This window comes from Triturus cristatus, chromosome 8 (assembly GCF_964204655.1).
Source record: "Triturus cristatus chromosome 8, aTriCri1.1, whole genome shotgun sequence".
Taxonomy (NCBI): Eukaryota; Metazoa; Chordata; class Amphibia; order Caudata; family Salamandridae; genus Triturus; species Triturus cristatus.
In genome coordinates this window covers 1608337094-1608354196 of record NC_140591.1, presented here as the reverse complement: position 1 = coordinate 1608354196, position 17103 = coordinate 1608337094, and the positions used below count along the sequence as shown (strand labels likewise).

The 17103-nt window shown below is 48.1% G+C and overlaps 1 protein-coding gene across 1 annotated transcript in view; it reads left to right on the top strand.

Annotated features, from left to right (window-relative positions):
• Positions 1–17103, top strand: part of LOC146806322 (uncharacterized) — a 194807-nt gene that overhangs the window by 73482 nt on the left and 104222 nt on the right. Inside the window, exons 2-3 of the mRNA XM_085620627.1 lie at positions 12355–12456; positions 13779–13880. Coding sequence (XP_085476753.1) covers positions 12355–12456; positions 13779–13880 — 204 coding nt within the window. The remainder of the gene's footprint in view (positions 1–12354; positions 12457–13778; positions 13881–17103) is intronic.

Sequence of the window (17103 nt, the reverse complement as noted above, 5' to 3'; positions counted from 1 at the left end):
TTCTTTCAGGTATCTGCAGCTGAGTGCATGTTATGGCTAAATAGTGGGACGATCAACCTGCACCCAACAACATGCACCGTCTAGTGACCCAGACTGTTTCTTTACACAAAGTACAGACCAAGGTCGCTGCTCACTGTTAAGGATGTTAACAACAGACAGTTCTCATGTGAAGCAAAGTCGAATAAGCATTTCTCAATTAATATAAACAACCGCAATGGAGCGCACACCGCTAGCCCCTCCTCCGGGTCGCCCCATGTAACGCCCTGAACGTCTCAGGATCGTTTAACAGACACGATAATGAGGACGCAACCACTTGTGAAGGGTTAGTTCTTTTAATGAAGGCAAAAACAATACAACGAATAAACAAAAGTTATAGTCACTGGAATCCTCCAGGCTAAGTACGTTACCAGCCCACAGCACGGATGGTCCTAACCGTCCTCTGCATATACGCCGATCCCGGCGTATGCCAACAGAGGGCAGAAATGAAATGGCCGACAATGCCAATCGGTAGGCTGTGAGGGGCACGACGAGTGTTGGGGAGAATCGAGGAGTCAGGGAAACACCCAGCCGGGGTCTCTACCTGAAGGGAGCAGCCGCTCAACCTCTTCCTCAGACTGCACCGGGACGCGGAGTCACCTCCTGGTGATGCGTCACCGATACCCCAATCAAAAGCAAGAAGACTGAACCGAGAGCAGCCGCTCGATCGATCCTGTGGACTTCCGAGTCTGTAACGCGGCAAACACCTCCTGGTGTGCGTTACAGCTGGCAGTCCCTGTATCTCTGGTCGGGCTGGGAGTTACGACTCCAACCAGCAAAAGCGCCACTGCGCCGAGTCAAAAAGCGAAGCTCAATGGTTGACCGGTAGAGCTTCCGGGTCCTTCACAGGTGATGATGGGGCAAGACACGGCCCAGGGAGTAACGACTCGACCTACCTCCGTTCTTGCCTTACTGGAGCACCACTCCGGAACACTGCTCTTCACGAAGCAGGTACGTCGGTGTAAACACAATATCCGACAGCCTTGTACCTCCCGGTTCCTCCCTTTATAGGGCGTGTTTTCCTTGAGTTATGTAACAGCTCTCCTGTTTACATAAGGGCGTGTTTTCCCTTGAGTTATGTAACAGCTCTCCTGTTTACATAAGGGTGTGTTTTCCCTTGAGTTATGTAACAGCTCTCCTGTTTACATAAGGGCGTGTTTTCCTTGAGTTATGTAACAGCTCTCCTGTTTACATAACCTCTCAACCGCTAAGCATCCTGGGAGATGTAGTCCGTTTACGCTGGTTACCGTTTTCCTCCCCTCGCATGACAGGAATTCTTGACACCCCAAGGGAAGCTGGTACATGAAGTTCCCGAGTGGTTCACCCCAGTGGGTGCAAGTAAGTACTTGTTTGATCTCTAGACCCGATACATGTTCCGGGTTTTGAAATATCGCCCGAGACATGGCTCGGGTTTCGGGATAACTTCCCTCCTCAGTAGAGAAAATAGTTAGGGGTGGAAGAGAGGGCCGCCAAGCAACCGTCAAAGGCCTCAGTGCCCGCACAGGCACGCAGGTGCGTCGTCCAGGAGCTCGTCAGCTCAAAGCTCCAGGGAGCCATTTTTATAAACAACCGCAATGGAGCGCACACCGCTAGCCCCTCCTCCGGGTCGCCCCAAGGGAAGCTGGTACATGAAGTTCCCGAGTGGTTCACCCCAGTGGGTGCAAGTAAGTACTTGTTTGATCTCTAGACCCGATACATGTTCCGGGTTTTAAAATATCGCCCGAGACATGGCTCGGGATAACTTCCCTCCTCAGTAGAGAAAATAGTTAGGGGTGGAAGAGAGGGCCGCCAAGCAACCGTCAAAGGCCTCAGTGCCCGCACAGGCACGCAGGTGCGTCGTCCAGGAGCTCGTCAGCTCAAAGCTCGAGGGAGCCATTTTTATAAACAACCGCAATGGAGCGCACACCGCTAGCCCCTCCTCCGGGTCGCCCCAAGGGAAGCTGGTACATGAAGTTCCCGAGTGGTTCACCCTAGTGGGTGCAAGTAAGTACTTGTTTGATCTCTAGACCCGATACATGTTCCGGGTTTTAAAATATCGCCCGAGACATGGCTCGGGTTTCGGGATAACTTCCCTCCTCAGTAGAGAAAATAGTTAGGGGTGGAAGAGAGGGCCGCCAAGCAACCGTCAAAGGCCTCAGTGCCCGCACAGGCACGCAGGTGCGTCGTCCAGGAGCTCGTCAGCTCAAAGCTCGAGGGAGCCATTTTTATAAACAACCGCAATGGAGAGCACACCGCTAGCCCCTCCTCCGGGTCGCCCCAAGGGAAGCTGGTACATGAAGTTCCCGAGTGGTTCACCCCAGTGGGTGCAAGTAAGTACTTGTTTGATCTCTAGACCCGATACATGTTCCGGGTTTTAAAATATCGCCCGAGACATGGCTCGGGTTTCGGGATAACTTCCCTCCTCAGTAGAGAAAATAGTTAGGGGTGGAAGAGAGGGCCGCCAAGCAACCGTCAAAGGCCTCAGTGCCCGCACAGGCACGCAGGTGCGTCGTCCATGAGCTCGTCAGCTCAAAGCTCGAGGGAGCCATTTTTATAAACAACCGCAATGGAGCGCACACCGCTAGCCCCTCCTCCGGGTCGCCCCAAGGGAAGCTGGTACATGAAGTTCCCGAGTGGTTCACCCCAGTGGGTGCAAGTAAGTACTTGTTTGATCTCTAGACCCGATACATGTTCCGGGTTTTAAAATATCGCCCGAGACATGGCTCGGGTTTCGGGATAACTTCCCTCCTCAGTAGAGAAAATAGTTAGGGGTGGAAGAGAGGGCCGCCAAGCAACCGTCAAAGGCCTCAGTGCCCGCACAGGCACGCAGGTGCGTCGTCCAGGAGCTCGTCAGCTCAAAGCTCGAGGGAGCCATTTTTATAAACAACCGCAATGGAGCGCACACCGCTAGCCCCTCCTCCGGGTCGCCCCAAGGGAAGCTGGTACATGAAGTTCCCGAGTGGTTCACCCCAGTGGGTGCAAGTAAGTACTTGTTTGATCTCTAGACCCGATACATGTTCCGGGTTTTAAAATATCGCCCGAGACATGGCTCGGGTTTCGGGATAACTTCCCTCCTCAGTAGAGAAAATAGTTAGGGGTGGAAGAGAGGGCCGCCAAGCAACCGTCAAAGGCCTCCGTGCCCGCACAGGCACGCAGGTGCGTCGTCCAGGAGCTCGTCAGCTCAAAGCTCGAGGGAGCCATTTTTATAAACCACCTCAATGGAGCGCACACCGCTAGCCCTACCTCCAGGTCGCCCCAAGGGAAGCTGGTACATGAAGTTCCCGAGTGGTTCACCCCAGTGGGTGCAAGTAAGTACTTGTTTGATCTCTAGACCCGATACATGTTCCGGGTTTTAAAATATCGCCCGAGACATGGCTCGGGTTTCGGGATAACTTCCCTCCTCAGTAGAGAAAATAGTTAGGGGTGGAAGAGAGGGCCGCCAAGCAACCGTCAAAGGCCTCAGTGCCCGCACAGGCATGCAGGTGCGTCGTCCAGGAGCTCGTCAGCTCAAAGCTCGAGGGAGCCATTTTTATAAACAACCGCAATGGAGCGCACACCGCTAGCCCCTCCTCCGGGTCGCCCCAAGGGAAGCTGGTACATGAAGTTCCCGAGTGGTTCACCCCAGTGGGTGCAAGTAAGTACTTGTTTGATCTCTAGACCCGATACATGTTCCGGGTTTTAAAATATCGCCCGAGACATGGCTCGGGTTTCGGGATAACTTCCCTCCTCAGTAGAGAAAATAGTTAGGGGTGGAAGAGAGGGCCGCCAAGCAACCGTCAAAGGCCTCAGTGCCCGCACAGGCACGCAGGTGCGTCGTCCAGGAGCTCGTCAGCTCAAAGCTCGAGGGAGCCATTTTTATAAACAACCGCAATTAATAACATGCAACAACAGTGTCGCGTGCGAAAGCAGCAAAAGCGGCAAGATGGCTTTCTAACATCTAACGCGGTTGTGCTAACTTAGCATTGTACATAGGGAGATAGTAATCTTCACTACACCCCCCCCCCCCCCTTGATCGGACCTCTAACCACTAGGGGCGCACTTTCAAGAATGCAGAGTTCAAGTTTGATTTAACGGAACCAAGGCCATATAAGGTAAGTGAAAAGTTCGAAGAAAAAATATAAAAAGAAAAACGATGTTTCAGGGGAAAAAAACCATGTAAAGGGAAAAAAATGTAACATGGATGCACCATGAATTGAAGAGGGCAAAAAGTAAATCCATCAAGGTATAAGCACAATAAGTTGCCACAGCTTCCAAGAGGAAATCATTGGAACGTTCCGCAAAAGTATCTGCCATCCAGTTCAGCAAGGGGAAGGAACACACGTGTTCCTCGACCACTGGAGCCTCTAGCACCATACGAGGACAACAGGCGGGTTCCTCAAGATAACTTCTCTCTAAGAAGTCAGCAGCAGCCGTTCCGATGTCCCAATTCCCCAGGACTCCATGTGCTGCTCCACAGGCCATAATCCTGGCGCCAGAACAGTCCAACTCATGTGCCACTAAGGGGCTCATTAGCCGATCATAATCCAGGGCAGGAGACACCGAGTTCGACAGGCACAAATCCAGAGCCCATTGGAATGGACAATCTAGGCAATGAAAGACAGGTTGCACACAAGTAAAGAAGGGGAACCGGAAGGACAATCGATAGGCTAGGCTCGCCAGAGGTAAGGTGCCATAGTATTCAAGCATCCGGTTACGAAGATGGAGCAGCCGGGGCATGCTGTCTTGTAACGCAAGTTGTGCAGCCATAGCGTAGTACGCAGATCAATAAAAGTACACCAGCTACGAGGGCGAGAAGCAAAGGGAGACCTCCGAAGACGTTGGAAAAAATAGAATGAAAAAATGCGGGGATCACACCAAAAATAGTTTGAAAGGAGGTCACGAGGCCGGAGCCCACCATTTAAAAAAAATGAGCCAGGCCACTTGTTGACGAGGCATTAAAGATAGTCTGAATCAGGGTCCCAAAATGAAGTGGGAGATCACTATTCAAAAGCGCCTGCACCTCCGTGCGTGTGTTAGCTACGTGAAGGACAAATGTTTCTCGGGACGAAGTCAACGCGACTTCTTTTTGAGACAATAGAGCCCTTATTCTGCTCATCTTGTTGAACTCTGCTTTCAAGGTTGGAATGGAAGGCCAGATGGATACATCGAGCCGTCCATGCGGGGGTGGAAAAAGGGCGTTATTACAGCAAACTACCCGTTGGGATACAGTCACTATGTAAGGAATTCCCACTAACATCCCACAGCAAGCTTCATTATTTAATAGCAAATAACTACCGTTAGCAAGCAGCGTAATAGACGGTGTTCTAACTGGCACCGGAATCCCTTTCAGGATGCAAACTAAATTAGGAGCGTGTATATTACAAGCACCATGCAATTGAATGTGCCTACACACTACAGAGTGATCCGGAGTGGAAGTGCACTCTTCACCTTTTAAGTAAACCTCCTTGCCGTCTCTCACACACCTATATGTGAAAGGAGTGACCAAACTTCGTACAGGAAGGCAGTACCAAGTTTTTCATATCTGCCTAGAGCATAATGTTTCATGCACGAACTGAACTTAAACAGGGGGAACGGTAACGTTATCAACCCGTGGATAAGCCACACAGCGGAGTTTAATTCAGCAACAGAGAAAGGTAAAGGTTCTAACTTTTCAATGTGCAGCAATGAATAAGTAGCATCCTTCATGGACATGAACTGTTGTTTTGCAGTTAAATTGAAAGGAAGGAACAAAGATGACGTATTCATGTAATCCCAAGGGACTTTCCCAGCCTTTAACGTTTGCAATGTCCATGCAAACTGCATAATAGAACGCAATTGATTTTGACCATGATACAATACAGACAAATCATCCTGCACAATGTCTACCACAGACGAAACAATATTATCTAAGGTATACATTCTGGAAGACAGGGTGTTAATGCTATTATCTATCACAGCCAATACTTTCTCCATATTGGCTTGGTCAATAGCGCGTAATCTGGATGCAGCCTCAATCTGTGACAGCTTCCAAACTTCGTTGTAAATAGCATATACCCATCTTTTGGACCTGCCAGTCGCAGGACCCTTAACAAAATCATTCAAATCAATTTTGTCGTTCAAACGTGATAAATGAAGTTTAACAGACGCTAAGGTGGAATGTTGCAGCCATGACTGGCATAACTTACCTACCGAGTAGGTAGTTACTGTGTGCGAAGATTCAAAATGAGGGTCTACTCTATCTTGTGTATACCCCGGCTTCAAATCCAGAAACCGATGTTGACAGGAATCTGAGCTTGTTTGCCACACCAACCACCCTTCAGGATTTATTGCAGAAACATTGAAGGTTGTGTTGGAAACGAAGGACTGCAACGTAGCAAGGGACAGATCTGTATGATTCTCCCAATTAGGATAAGCACCCAGATCCGGAGTTGAGGGGTAATTTAATTTTTTAGATGTAGCCAATCCAAAACAGGTGGTCTGAAAAATAGATGAATTCAAAAACAACATGTGGTTCGGGATGAGGCAGGCACGATGCAAAGCTTCTGTTTAGAACCCCAAACCGATTTAAGATCGATAGTAGCCTTCCATAGGTCATAACCTCCGATTGCCAATTCGTCCATAAAGGACTTGGAATATAACAATTTGGTGTGTGTCAGTCTAACCTTAGAAGCAGATTCAGCCGTAACCTTAAAATAAAAGGAGGCTGGATTAGACACACTAAAATCGGAAAAGTATGTGAATTTGTTCACTAAAGTGGCAGAGCTGCCAGATATAGGTGCCGGACAGTGTTCCCGTTGAGTAAAATTAACAACATTTCTAAAAGTATTTGCTCTGTGTAGGAAATGTGTGCCATAATGTTGGTAGCAAAATTGTTCATCATAATTTGCAGTATCTAAATACAAATCTTCAGCATCAAATGCAGCATAATATTTCAAATCAGAAAACAGCGCTTCTATCGCTTGTACATCCCAATCATCTGATCGGATGTTCTGTTTAACTACATCACCCATAGAAACACGAAAGACATTAGGCACATTAATTACTTCAGTGGGGCTGTGAATTTGAAATTTAACAGCATCCCAAGCGATCCCATCACGCATGGGCCAGGCAGTAATGTTCACAAAAGTTTGGTCCCTTTTCATAATATGCGATGAGGAGTGGGGGGCCAAAGTTCCATCAATTAATCCAATTGTAGATCTTTCATTCAGATAGTGTCCATTGATAAGTCTAAAAAACACTACCACAAAACCAATGGACATAAACAAAAAAACACATGTGAGCACCAGCCAAATGTAAGTCCAAGGCAGAATTAAAAAATGTCTTTTGATCCAGGCAACAAAAATAGAAACTTTTGATGGGGCATTGGAAGTCATTGAATTAGTGTCAAAGGAATAATGTGACTGGTTAATTACGGTTGATTGTAAAAGAGGCACCGGGACTTCTGCAGGATAAGCATCCTCAGCATCTTCAGGCAGACCACCAACTGTCGGCAGCAATAAAGGACCAGTAACTGTATGCATCTCGACGGCAACATCAGGCAAGGTGTTAGAAGCGGGGGCCACAACAGAACTTTGTAGCATTGAAGGGCAAGAAACTGCTGGTGTCATACTAAGAAGTATCGGCCACTCGCTGTAGCTTGATATTCTCAATAGAGATGTACCTGTTATCCTTGCGACCAGGAAGCGGAGGTAAAATGACTGTTCTAGTACCCTGTACTCCAAGCACCGGAACTGGTGCACGATAAGAGGGGCCGAACTCCTTCTTGTTCTCCACCTTCTCACGGACCAGGTCACCAACTCGAGGTAGCCAGCCGACTACCGGAATCTGAAGTGCAGCATCAGATGTGGAGGGTACGTGTTCCTTCGCTAGACTGTCTCTGGCCTCTTGAAAATTCTGCAATACAGCACAGTGATCATTTAGGTCAAAAGGCGCGGCGGCCGCCGCCATGTCTAGACCATCAAGGTCCAGGACAAACATTCGTATGCCAAAGAGCATCATGTATGGGGTCCGCCCACCCAGAGACCTTCTAAGGAGATTAATAAGTGCACGTTGCACGTCATACAAGTGGGCTAGCCAGTTCCGGCCAGTACCTAAAACCCTGGCTGTCAAAGATTGCTTTAAGTCACGGTTCATTCGCTCCACCACACTATGACCCTCCGGCCGGTATGGAGACGAAAATTTGACTTGGACCCCCAAACTTCTCATGGCTTCTTTGTACACTGTACTGCGTGGTACAATCACCCAAGGACTGCGTATACACTACATCGGATTGGAATTCACCATTCACGAAAGTACTGACCACAATTGCGCAGGCCGCTGAATAGGCGTGCTTTGACCCAGTTGCGGGTTGCGCAGAACCGTCAGTGTAAATGACACAATGGTAATCCTCGAGCGGGCGCAAAGTCAGAGGAGCTGAATGAACGAATTCATACTGCAAGAACTCCTGAGTCTGTAATGCTGCGTCAAAGATATATGTGACGTCAGGCGATGTCAAGGAAATTGCCCATTGTATCCACCTTGGATGCAAAGCTTTAGAATTGGGTACACTGGCTTTTGTCACTGCCTCAAGGGCAGGATATGGTGTTACCACCAACATGCGTTTCCCTTGTGATAGCGCTCGTTCTTTCAGGGTCGCCATCTGTACTGCCGTCAGTACTTTCTCGACAGCGGAAAATCGCAGGTCAGCTAAAGTGTACAAGGGTGATTTGTAAGCAATGGGAACGGAGTCGCCCTCATTGAACGTTAAGTATGTGAAACCCACTGCGCCCGGCACAATTCTAATGACCAGGTAAGTGTGGTTATCACGCGTCTGTAAGTATTTAGAAGCAAGAAGATCAGCTTGCAATGACTGCAATGTAGCTGAATGCTCCGGCAGCCAACAAGATTTGGGAAAAGTAGGTTGTACCAAGGCATAAAGCGGCTTGATACGCTGGGCATAGTCAGGAAAGTAAGTACGACTGAAATTCAGAAAGCCCAGCAAAGATTGTAGTTTCTTCAGTGTTGTAGGAGCACGAAGGCATGCGCATTTCTCAAGGAAGTGCGGAGCCAATCCTCGACCTTCATTGTTGAATTCGTACCTCAAGAACAACACTGTATAATCGGCAATGTGAGACTTCGCAAAGTTGAACTTGTAACCGAAGTCTGCAAACATAGTAATTATGTTATCTACGCGAGTCAGGTGCGGGATCAACTCGTCGTCCGTCAGATAGATATCATCGACATACGAGTATGCTTCCGGGTCTACCATCTCCAAGAGAGAGACCACACGAGCGGCAAAAACACCAGGGCTGTTTTTATAGCCCATTGGCAGCCTTTTGAACTGTTTTTGTTTGCCACCCGAGGTGAACGCCGTCCACTCACTACTGAGAGAGGACAGGTTATGGCTGTAAAAGCCATTGGATATGTCAAGTGTGGTTTTAAACCGTTTTCTCACGAGACTATCGACGAGAGCAGAACTGTGGGTATTTTGTACCGCGCACGTCCGGCAGTGTGAGTTTAAGTGCCGGTAATCCAAAACTAGGCGGTACGACCCATCAGGCTTCGTCACAGTGAATAAAGGGTTATTCATTGGTGACACACATGTTTCAATTACTCCTTGATATTGCAATTGTTCAAGGATAGATGCGACGTGAGGTCTTGCTTCGCGATGCATGGGATATTGGGGTTGCGGCTGGGGAGTTGACCGCAACGGAATCTCATGACTAGGAGACAATTTATCCCAGCCAACCTGATTACGATACAATGCAGGTGCGAGCACCTTAGACTGGTCCTTCGGCACCGTGTGCGCAAAGGACGGGAGGATCATCTCCTCCCCTCTAGGAGCGTCTAAAACGAAAGCCGGGGGCCAATCAGCCTCCGCCAAAAGAATATCATAGGAGGAGGTCAGATTATCCCAAAAAATCCCTTGAATTGTGCGTTGTATGTCACCCTCAATTAAAAGGACTATATTATACAGTCTGTCGGGGGAGCCACGCGACTGTCAGCAGTTTCAACAGTCACAAATGTATCAGTTGCTGTCGCCACCAGATATGGACGCAGTGCTCGTCGCACTACTGTAACTTCCGCCGCGCTGTCGAGCAGCGTTAGTGCCCATGTCAGGTTCCGAAGCTACGTCCGTACTATCTGAGGCATACCTCGCTGTTAGGGCAGCAACTTTCTTCTTCTGAAACGGGGGTCTTTGACGTGCAGACTTGTCCTGCTTGCCTTTGCCGTCAGTCTGACGGGGTTGCTCACGACCTTGGGCACCCCTTCCTTTCCCACGGTCTCCGCCACCGGATTGGGAAGCCGATGTTTCCTGTGAAGAACGAGGAGAGCGTTGTTCAGAAACCTGAAGTCTATCAGGTGACTTGATATGAGAACGATCGCGCAGATCATATGTGCGTTCACCCGCCGACTGGACGGGTGAGGCAGGACGAGAACCCTGTTTCTGTTGCTGCTTCCCCTGTTTTTAACTTCTCCAACTTTGTTTAGGAAAACTGCGTCTTTTGTCTTTAGTAGACGAACTCACCTTAGTTTGCTGTACTACATCAGGAATGATCACTGTAGGTTTCACACCTAAGGCACTACGTCCCACAGTTCTGTAGGCTTTCGCAATAATTTTAGCGAATTCCCTGGGCTTGTCGACGTCATCCACGAGGTCCAGCATATTAGCTACTTGGAACTGCATGGCATCTCCTTTGAGTTTGCCCATCACCATGGAACATACCACATCGAAGCTGTCGACAAGCCTCATTCCCAATTCAATAGCAGCCTCCGCACCATGATTGTCTTGAACTTTCTTGATGACGGAGGGTAGCCCAGACATAGACGGAGTGCCATAGCACTTCGAATAGGTCGCAGCAAAGACCTTACCCCAGCTGTCACAATTGGCCATATCTGGGACCAGGTCCTTCGGCAAAGTAATGGTGAGATTCCTGTGTTTCTCCACAGGAGTGGTGTGCAGAAAAACCGCTTCCAGTTGGTCAAATTTCTCAGCAAGCCAGTAAGGAAATTCATCCTTACTCTGGGGGCGCTTGCCCACTACCGAATTAACCATAACAGGACTAATAACCACCGCGTGGTGGTCAGTTGTGTGTCCCGCAACAGCAGGTGCCCCCGCCTGGACGTTGCGTGACACGTACTGCACTAAAGCCCTATGTACCGTAATCAGGGCTGTGTGTAGCACCCGCAACTCAGCCACCGCCACCGTGAGATAGCGGGGATGAGGCGTAAAACCGGCCAGCACCGGCCATGTAGCCCCTGCAATAGACAACGGGCCCATTCTAGCCGGTGCAACCGCATGGGGAAGGGCGCCATTAAACCAAATAGTATGCTGCCAGGCAGAAATAGGAATTTCTTGTGTCCCATATGGGGTATAGACCGGAGGTAGCTGCGTGGGAGTAAAGGTATGAAACGTATCATCGTCTGCATCCACCGCCGGGAAAGTCACCCATGAGTAGAATAACTCATACGGGCATGACGCATCAGCGCTCACCACAAAAATAACAGCCATCCCGTCATCTGGCACCCCATACGTCGTCAAATGACGGCACAGAGGGGCTCGACTATGTGCGGCAATTTCGACCGCCATAAGGACACACTAAAGAGTAACAACGATATCCACAGTAGCACTAGGGTTCAGTAAAAATAACCTTTTTAATGATCAAGCTTGAAGGAACCTATTAGTCGAAACCTAGGTAGGTTAAACCGTCACTCCCGTCAACCGGAAACCAGAGTGAGGGTGTTGTGGACTAATACAAGCACTACTAAGGCGTTTCAAATCTAACGCGGTTGTGCTAACTTAGCATTGTACATAGGGAGATAGTAATCTTCACTACAACCCCTGCATTAGCCTTTTAAACCCTGGCAAAACCTTGGTATTCCTGCTCCGAGGTCAGGAAGCCAGTGGCATGAAGGGAAAGGACATTATCTTTCTGAGCACAGTTTACTTTATACAGTTTGATCTGTTTGTGCTTCTCTTGCCCCTTCAGCATCAAGTAGGGGACTACTTCATTCTTACGGCATAAGAGTAGGGGGAACATCTGATGTCAAAAGTACCAAAGCTTAGATGATGTCACTTCTTGTACAGCTGCCATTTTGATGACTTGTCCATGTTTGAGTCTGGAACATTCCAAGGGAGAGTTTCTCTCCAGGGTGTGGAGTCACAATGAGGCAGATGGGATTTGGATTAGGGTTGTGAGAAAAGGCAGCAAAGGTTCAAGGTTCTGAGGGAATGGCGTATTGATTCTCGGCTTCTATGACTCATGAACATCTTCAGGCAATAAGATGCTATTTACATTACTATGGTGACAAAATGGGGCACTCACAGTTTTTTAACATGTTAATAATGTCTGTTCATACTGTCCTATTTCTTTATTCCAGCCATAGGACCGTGCGTTGAACTGTGTGATCTAGAAGGACCTTGTCCTGAGGGTCAGACCTGCGTGAGCAATGGTTGTGGACATCACTGCATAAAAAGCCCCGGTGAGTATTGACGCATGATAGGAAATGGCCACCTTCAGAAGAGAAGGATGGCAGCAAGTCTTGTGGTCCTCCCATGGTGGAACCCCATGTGACGCAGCGGCGGCGTAAACCCTGCGCCACGTTGCGTCCTATTTACATCGTGACGCATCTATGGAGATGCGTCACGGTGTAAGGCCCTGCGCCACATGAAACCTGCGTCAGGTTTCATGTGGGCGTTTCTACGCAGGGGGGGCTTTCCACCGCAGGAACGCCCCTGAAAAGTGACTCAGTGAAATCTATAAGATTTCACTGAGTCACTTTTCCAACGCTGATGCGTCAAAACTCTGCGCCTCCTTGAAGCAGGCGTAAGGCTTGACGCACCATGTTAGGGGTAGGGCAGGTTGGAACAGTGCTGGAGTTGCGTCGCGCTTGCGACACAACTTCAGCACTGCGCCAACCTTACGCCGGGAGATGCGTCACGCATCTGCTTGTCCTTGCGCCACGATGCACCGCATTGTAAATGCGGCGCATCTGCGGTAGCGCAAGGGCAAACTTGCGTGACGCATCTTCCCTGGCGCATCCCTGCTGATTTGCAGGGATGGGCCAGGGAACATAAATCAGCCCCTATGTATTTTAGCAAGAGCTACATACTGGTGATCGCATGGAAGGATCCAGCGTGCCACAGAGCGGTGGGATGAGTCGTAGGGATCTTGAGGTGAATGCCCTGCCCGGCTGTCCATACGAGGAGGGCATCATTTGATCTGAGCCCCCGGTCACCAATCAGAGGCAGGAGCTGTTACCCCTGCATTAGCCTTTTAAACCCCGGCACCAGCCTAGGTATTCCTGCTCTGAGGTCAGGAAGCCAGTGGCATGAAGGGAAAGGACATTGTCTTTCTGAGCAGTTTACCTTATACAATTTGATCTGTTCGTGCTTCTCTTGTCCCTTCAACATCAAGTAGGAGACTACTTCATTCTTAGGGCCTAAGAGTAGGGGGAACATCTGATGTCATAAGTACCAAAGCATAGATGATGTCACTTCTTGTACGGCCGCCATTCTGGTGACTTGTTGTCCATGTTTGAGTCTGGAACATTCCAAGGGAGTGTTTCTCTCTAAGGGGTGGATTCAGAATGAGGCAGATGGGATATGGATTTTGGCGTTGAGAAAAGTCAGTAAAGGTTCAAGGTTCTGAGGAAATGGTGTATTGACTCTAGTCTGCCATTACGTCATTAATATCTTCAGCCAATAAGATGCTATAAACTTAGTATGGTGCCAAAATGGGGCACTCACAGTTTTTAACATGTTTTCTAATGTCTATTAATACAGTTGTATTTCTCTATGCCAGGCATAGGACCGTGCGCTGACAAGTGTGGTCGAGGAGTAAATTGTCCTGGGGGTCAGACGTGCGTAAGCAACGGTTGTGGAAGACAGTGCAAACAAAGCCCCCGTGAGTATTGACGCATGATAGGAAATGGCCACCTTCAGAAGAGAAGGCTGGCCGCAAGTCTTGGGGTCCTCCCATGGTGGGACCCCTCCTCCCAAGGGTTGGCCTCAGTCCTGAGGGTCCCACCCTGGGCTGTGATGCTGCCTTGAGCCTTTATCTGAAGCAATAAAGCTTCAATGCACCAGTGTCTTATAGTAAAATGGAGGCATGTGATGGGATGAGATATCAAGAGGTTCATCACTGGCCGCACAGCGTTTGCTAAGATGATCACACGTGATGTGTAAGTTGTACATATTTTGTTTATATTGTGCATTAATATATAACTAAGGTATAGTCTGATTTGTATATTTATTTTATTTGTGTGTTTATAAAGGGCAATATTACTTTTTAAGGCAGGTGATGTTTGTTGGCAGTTCTAGAGCTCACCAGACCTCAGGTGCTGCTGAATTCAAATGCACAGGAAAATATAAATACATTAACACTGGACACAAGTCCTGGAAATAAAGCGAGGGGACAAGTTAGCATATTTAATTCACAATGATCTCACATACAGGGACATCATAATATATATTATTAAACTCTTATAGTATTCCCCACTTAGAACTAAACCACCCACTTTTAAATGAACAACAATTTAGCCTAACCCCAAAGAAACTTTAAACAAACATTTTTGCTTTGCTGTACGAGTCTATAAATCAGGTTCTAGATATCCTTTGGTGGTATATCTCAGGAATAGCTGAAAGACACACTGGGGCATATTTACAGGGGCTTAATGCTGCAGGAACGTCCCTTCCTGCAATGTTCCTTCGGTGATAAACCCTTTGCGTACATTGCAAGGTGACGTTAAGCCACTTAACGAGGCTTAACCCCGCCTTGTAAATAATGCCCCCTTTCACGCTACAGTTAGTGTGAATGGGCCGCGCTATGGGTGTTGTGGAGCACATTCGTTCGCAACCCTCTTTAGTTTTGACGCTGCCCCCTATTTACAAGGGTGGTGTAAGTAGGAGCAAGCCCCAATATTAAGACAAAAAACCTTGTCTTAACATGGCGAAAGGAGGAGAAATTGTTTTTCTCCTCATTTTCCTGTTTCCATGTGTGCCCCATTCTGCAGCACGCATAGAAAGAGCAAAACGCCAATAATGATTGTTCATGTGCAGGAAGGTGTCTCTACTTGCACATAAACAATCATTAAATAATGACGATTTGCTACTGCCAGAATGCAGCACACATATGAGCTATTAATCGCCATTAGTGATTGTTTATGTGCAGGAAGGGACACCTTCCTGCACATAAACAATCATCCTCTCAATGCAGACACCCTGCACTACGGTGCCTGCGTTGGCGCTAGGCAGCTGAATTTAGCGCCAGTGCTAAGGGAAACGCAGGGCTACGCTGTATTATCGTAAATACGGCACAGCCCTGCATTTTCAGAATGGCGGAGTGTGGCGTTAGCAATTTCGTCTTAATGCTGCTTTCCACCATCCCCTACTAAATATGCCCCACTGTTCCTAGATGTGTAGAACTTGGTATGACACCTTTAAATTGTGTTTAGAGAGTCGACTAGGTATTCATTAGGAGGTAAAAAGGTTTATGTTAAGCCAGATAAGAGATTCAGAACCAGACCACACCCAGCTGGAACTCTGGTGCAGGTGCTGCTCCCAGTGGGCTCGGGATTAAAGCGCCCTGAGGCCAGCTTACACGTGTACAGTGTCTCTACATCCAAGCAGCCGCCCTGCCAGGGCACAGGTGACACTCCCCTGATTCCTTTTGACTCAAGTAGGGGTAAGGGAGTCACTACTTAAAAAAAAATAGAGGGGGGTGTCTCTCCATACCCCCTGTCCACCCCCGTCTTGTGCCTGCAGTATGACCTTATAATGAAAGACTGACTACACAGAAGGAAGTGTGGAGAAGGCACATGTAAGGCTGGCAGTCCCAACCCCACCACTGCGGAGACAAGGGTCGGTGTGGGTAATGCCTACAGCTCCCCTCCGGCTCCACACCCTCAAGGTCACCATTAATGGCTTTAGTACCCCAAATATATCCCAGCTCCGCACACCGGCTATCAGATCAAATATCTGTCCGTTTCTAGGCGCGTGGTCAGTTCGGATAAACACGGCTGCCCTGGACGATGATCCCCTGAAATACCAGGGTTAGTAAAAGTGACATCACACACCCTTTGACATCAATGATATCACAGGACGTGACATTATATGACTTTGAATCCCAGAAAGTGATGCAACATGAGCTTGAGCCTGATGACATCACAATAATTGATGCTACTCCACTCTAGAACGAAATGTATACATTTTTTAGGCAACGCAGCAGCTAATTTGCGGCGCTGCACCGCGTAAAAGGGAGAGGGCAGGAATGCACCATATTTAACAATATATTGTGCATTCCTGTCCTCTCCTTGCACCGGTGTACTTTTGGTTGTCTAGCGCAGTGAAGGTACCTTTGCGTCATGCTGCAAGTGTGCCCGTTTGCTAAGCAGGATTGTTCTTGTGCAGGAAGGGACACCTGATGCTTCTTCTCATTCTGTGTGTGCTGCATAATGCAGCAAACATAGGAAGAGAAATAAAAATCAAGGGAAAATAAAGATATTTCTCTTCGTTACACCTCACTTGGGAAGGCATCGAATTTTGACACATTCCCAGGTCTAGCACTCATGGTAAATCTGGGACTGCGCCTAAATTTATGGTGGACATGTGAGAATACCAACACTCCACCCATGGAACGCCTCCGTGGAAGCTGCGACTTCTGCTGTCTTGCGTTACTCTAGATTTACTGAGCCCCACAGGGACGTGCAAGGGGGCCTGGCGTGGCTCGATAATTCTGACTTTAGTTTTGTATTACCCGTGCGTTACATTGCGTGACGCAAGGGCAACACAACACTTTGATAAATGTGGCACCCAGTGTATTTATTAATAAAAGGGAGAGTTACATAAAACATAGTTAAGAAAATAGTGAACCCCACTAATATAAATCAATATGCAACAATGCATTAAACATACCCTCTACTATTGGCTCGATTTATCCTGTTTCATTGTTTACATAATGTCATTGATGATGACTTGTAAGGAGGTGCCACACTTATGAAGCATAGAGGCGACTGGGTATTTGAAACATGAGACAGTTTTAGAAGTTTGTCACTTTCATGCAATGAAAAAAATCCTAAAATAAAAAAAGCACTCGTCCACACACACACACACACACACACATGCACACA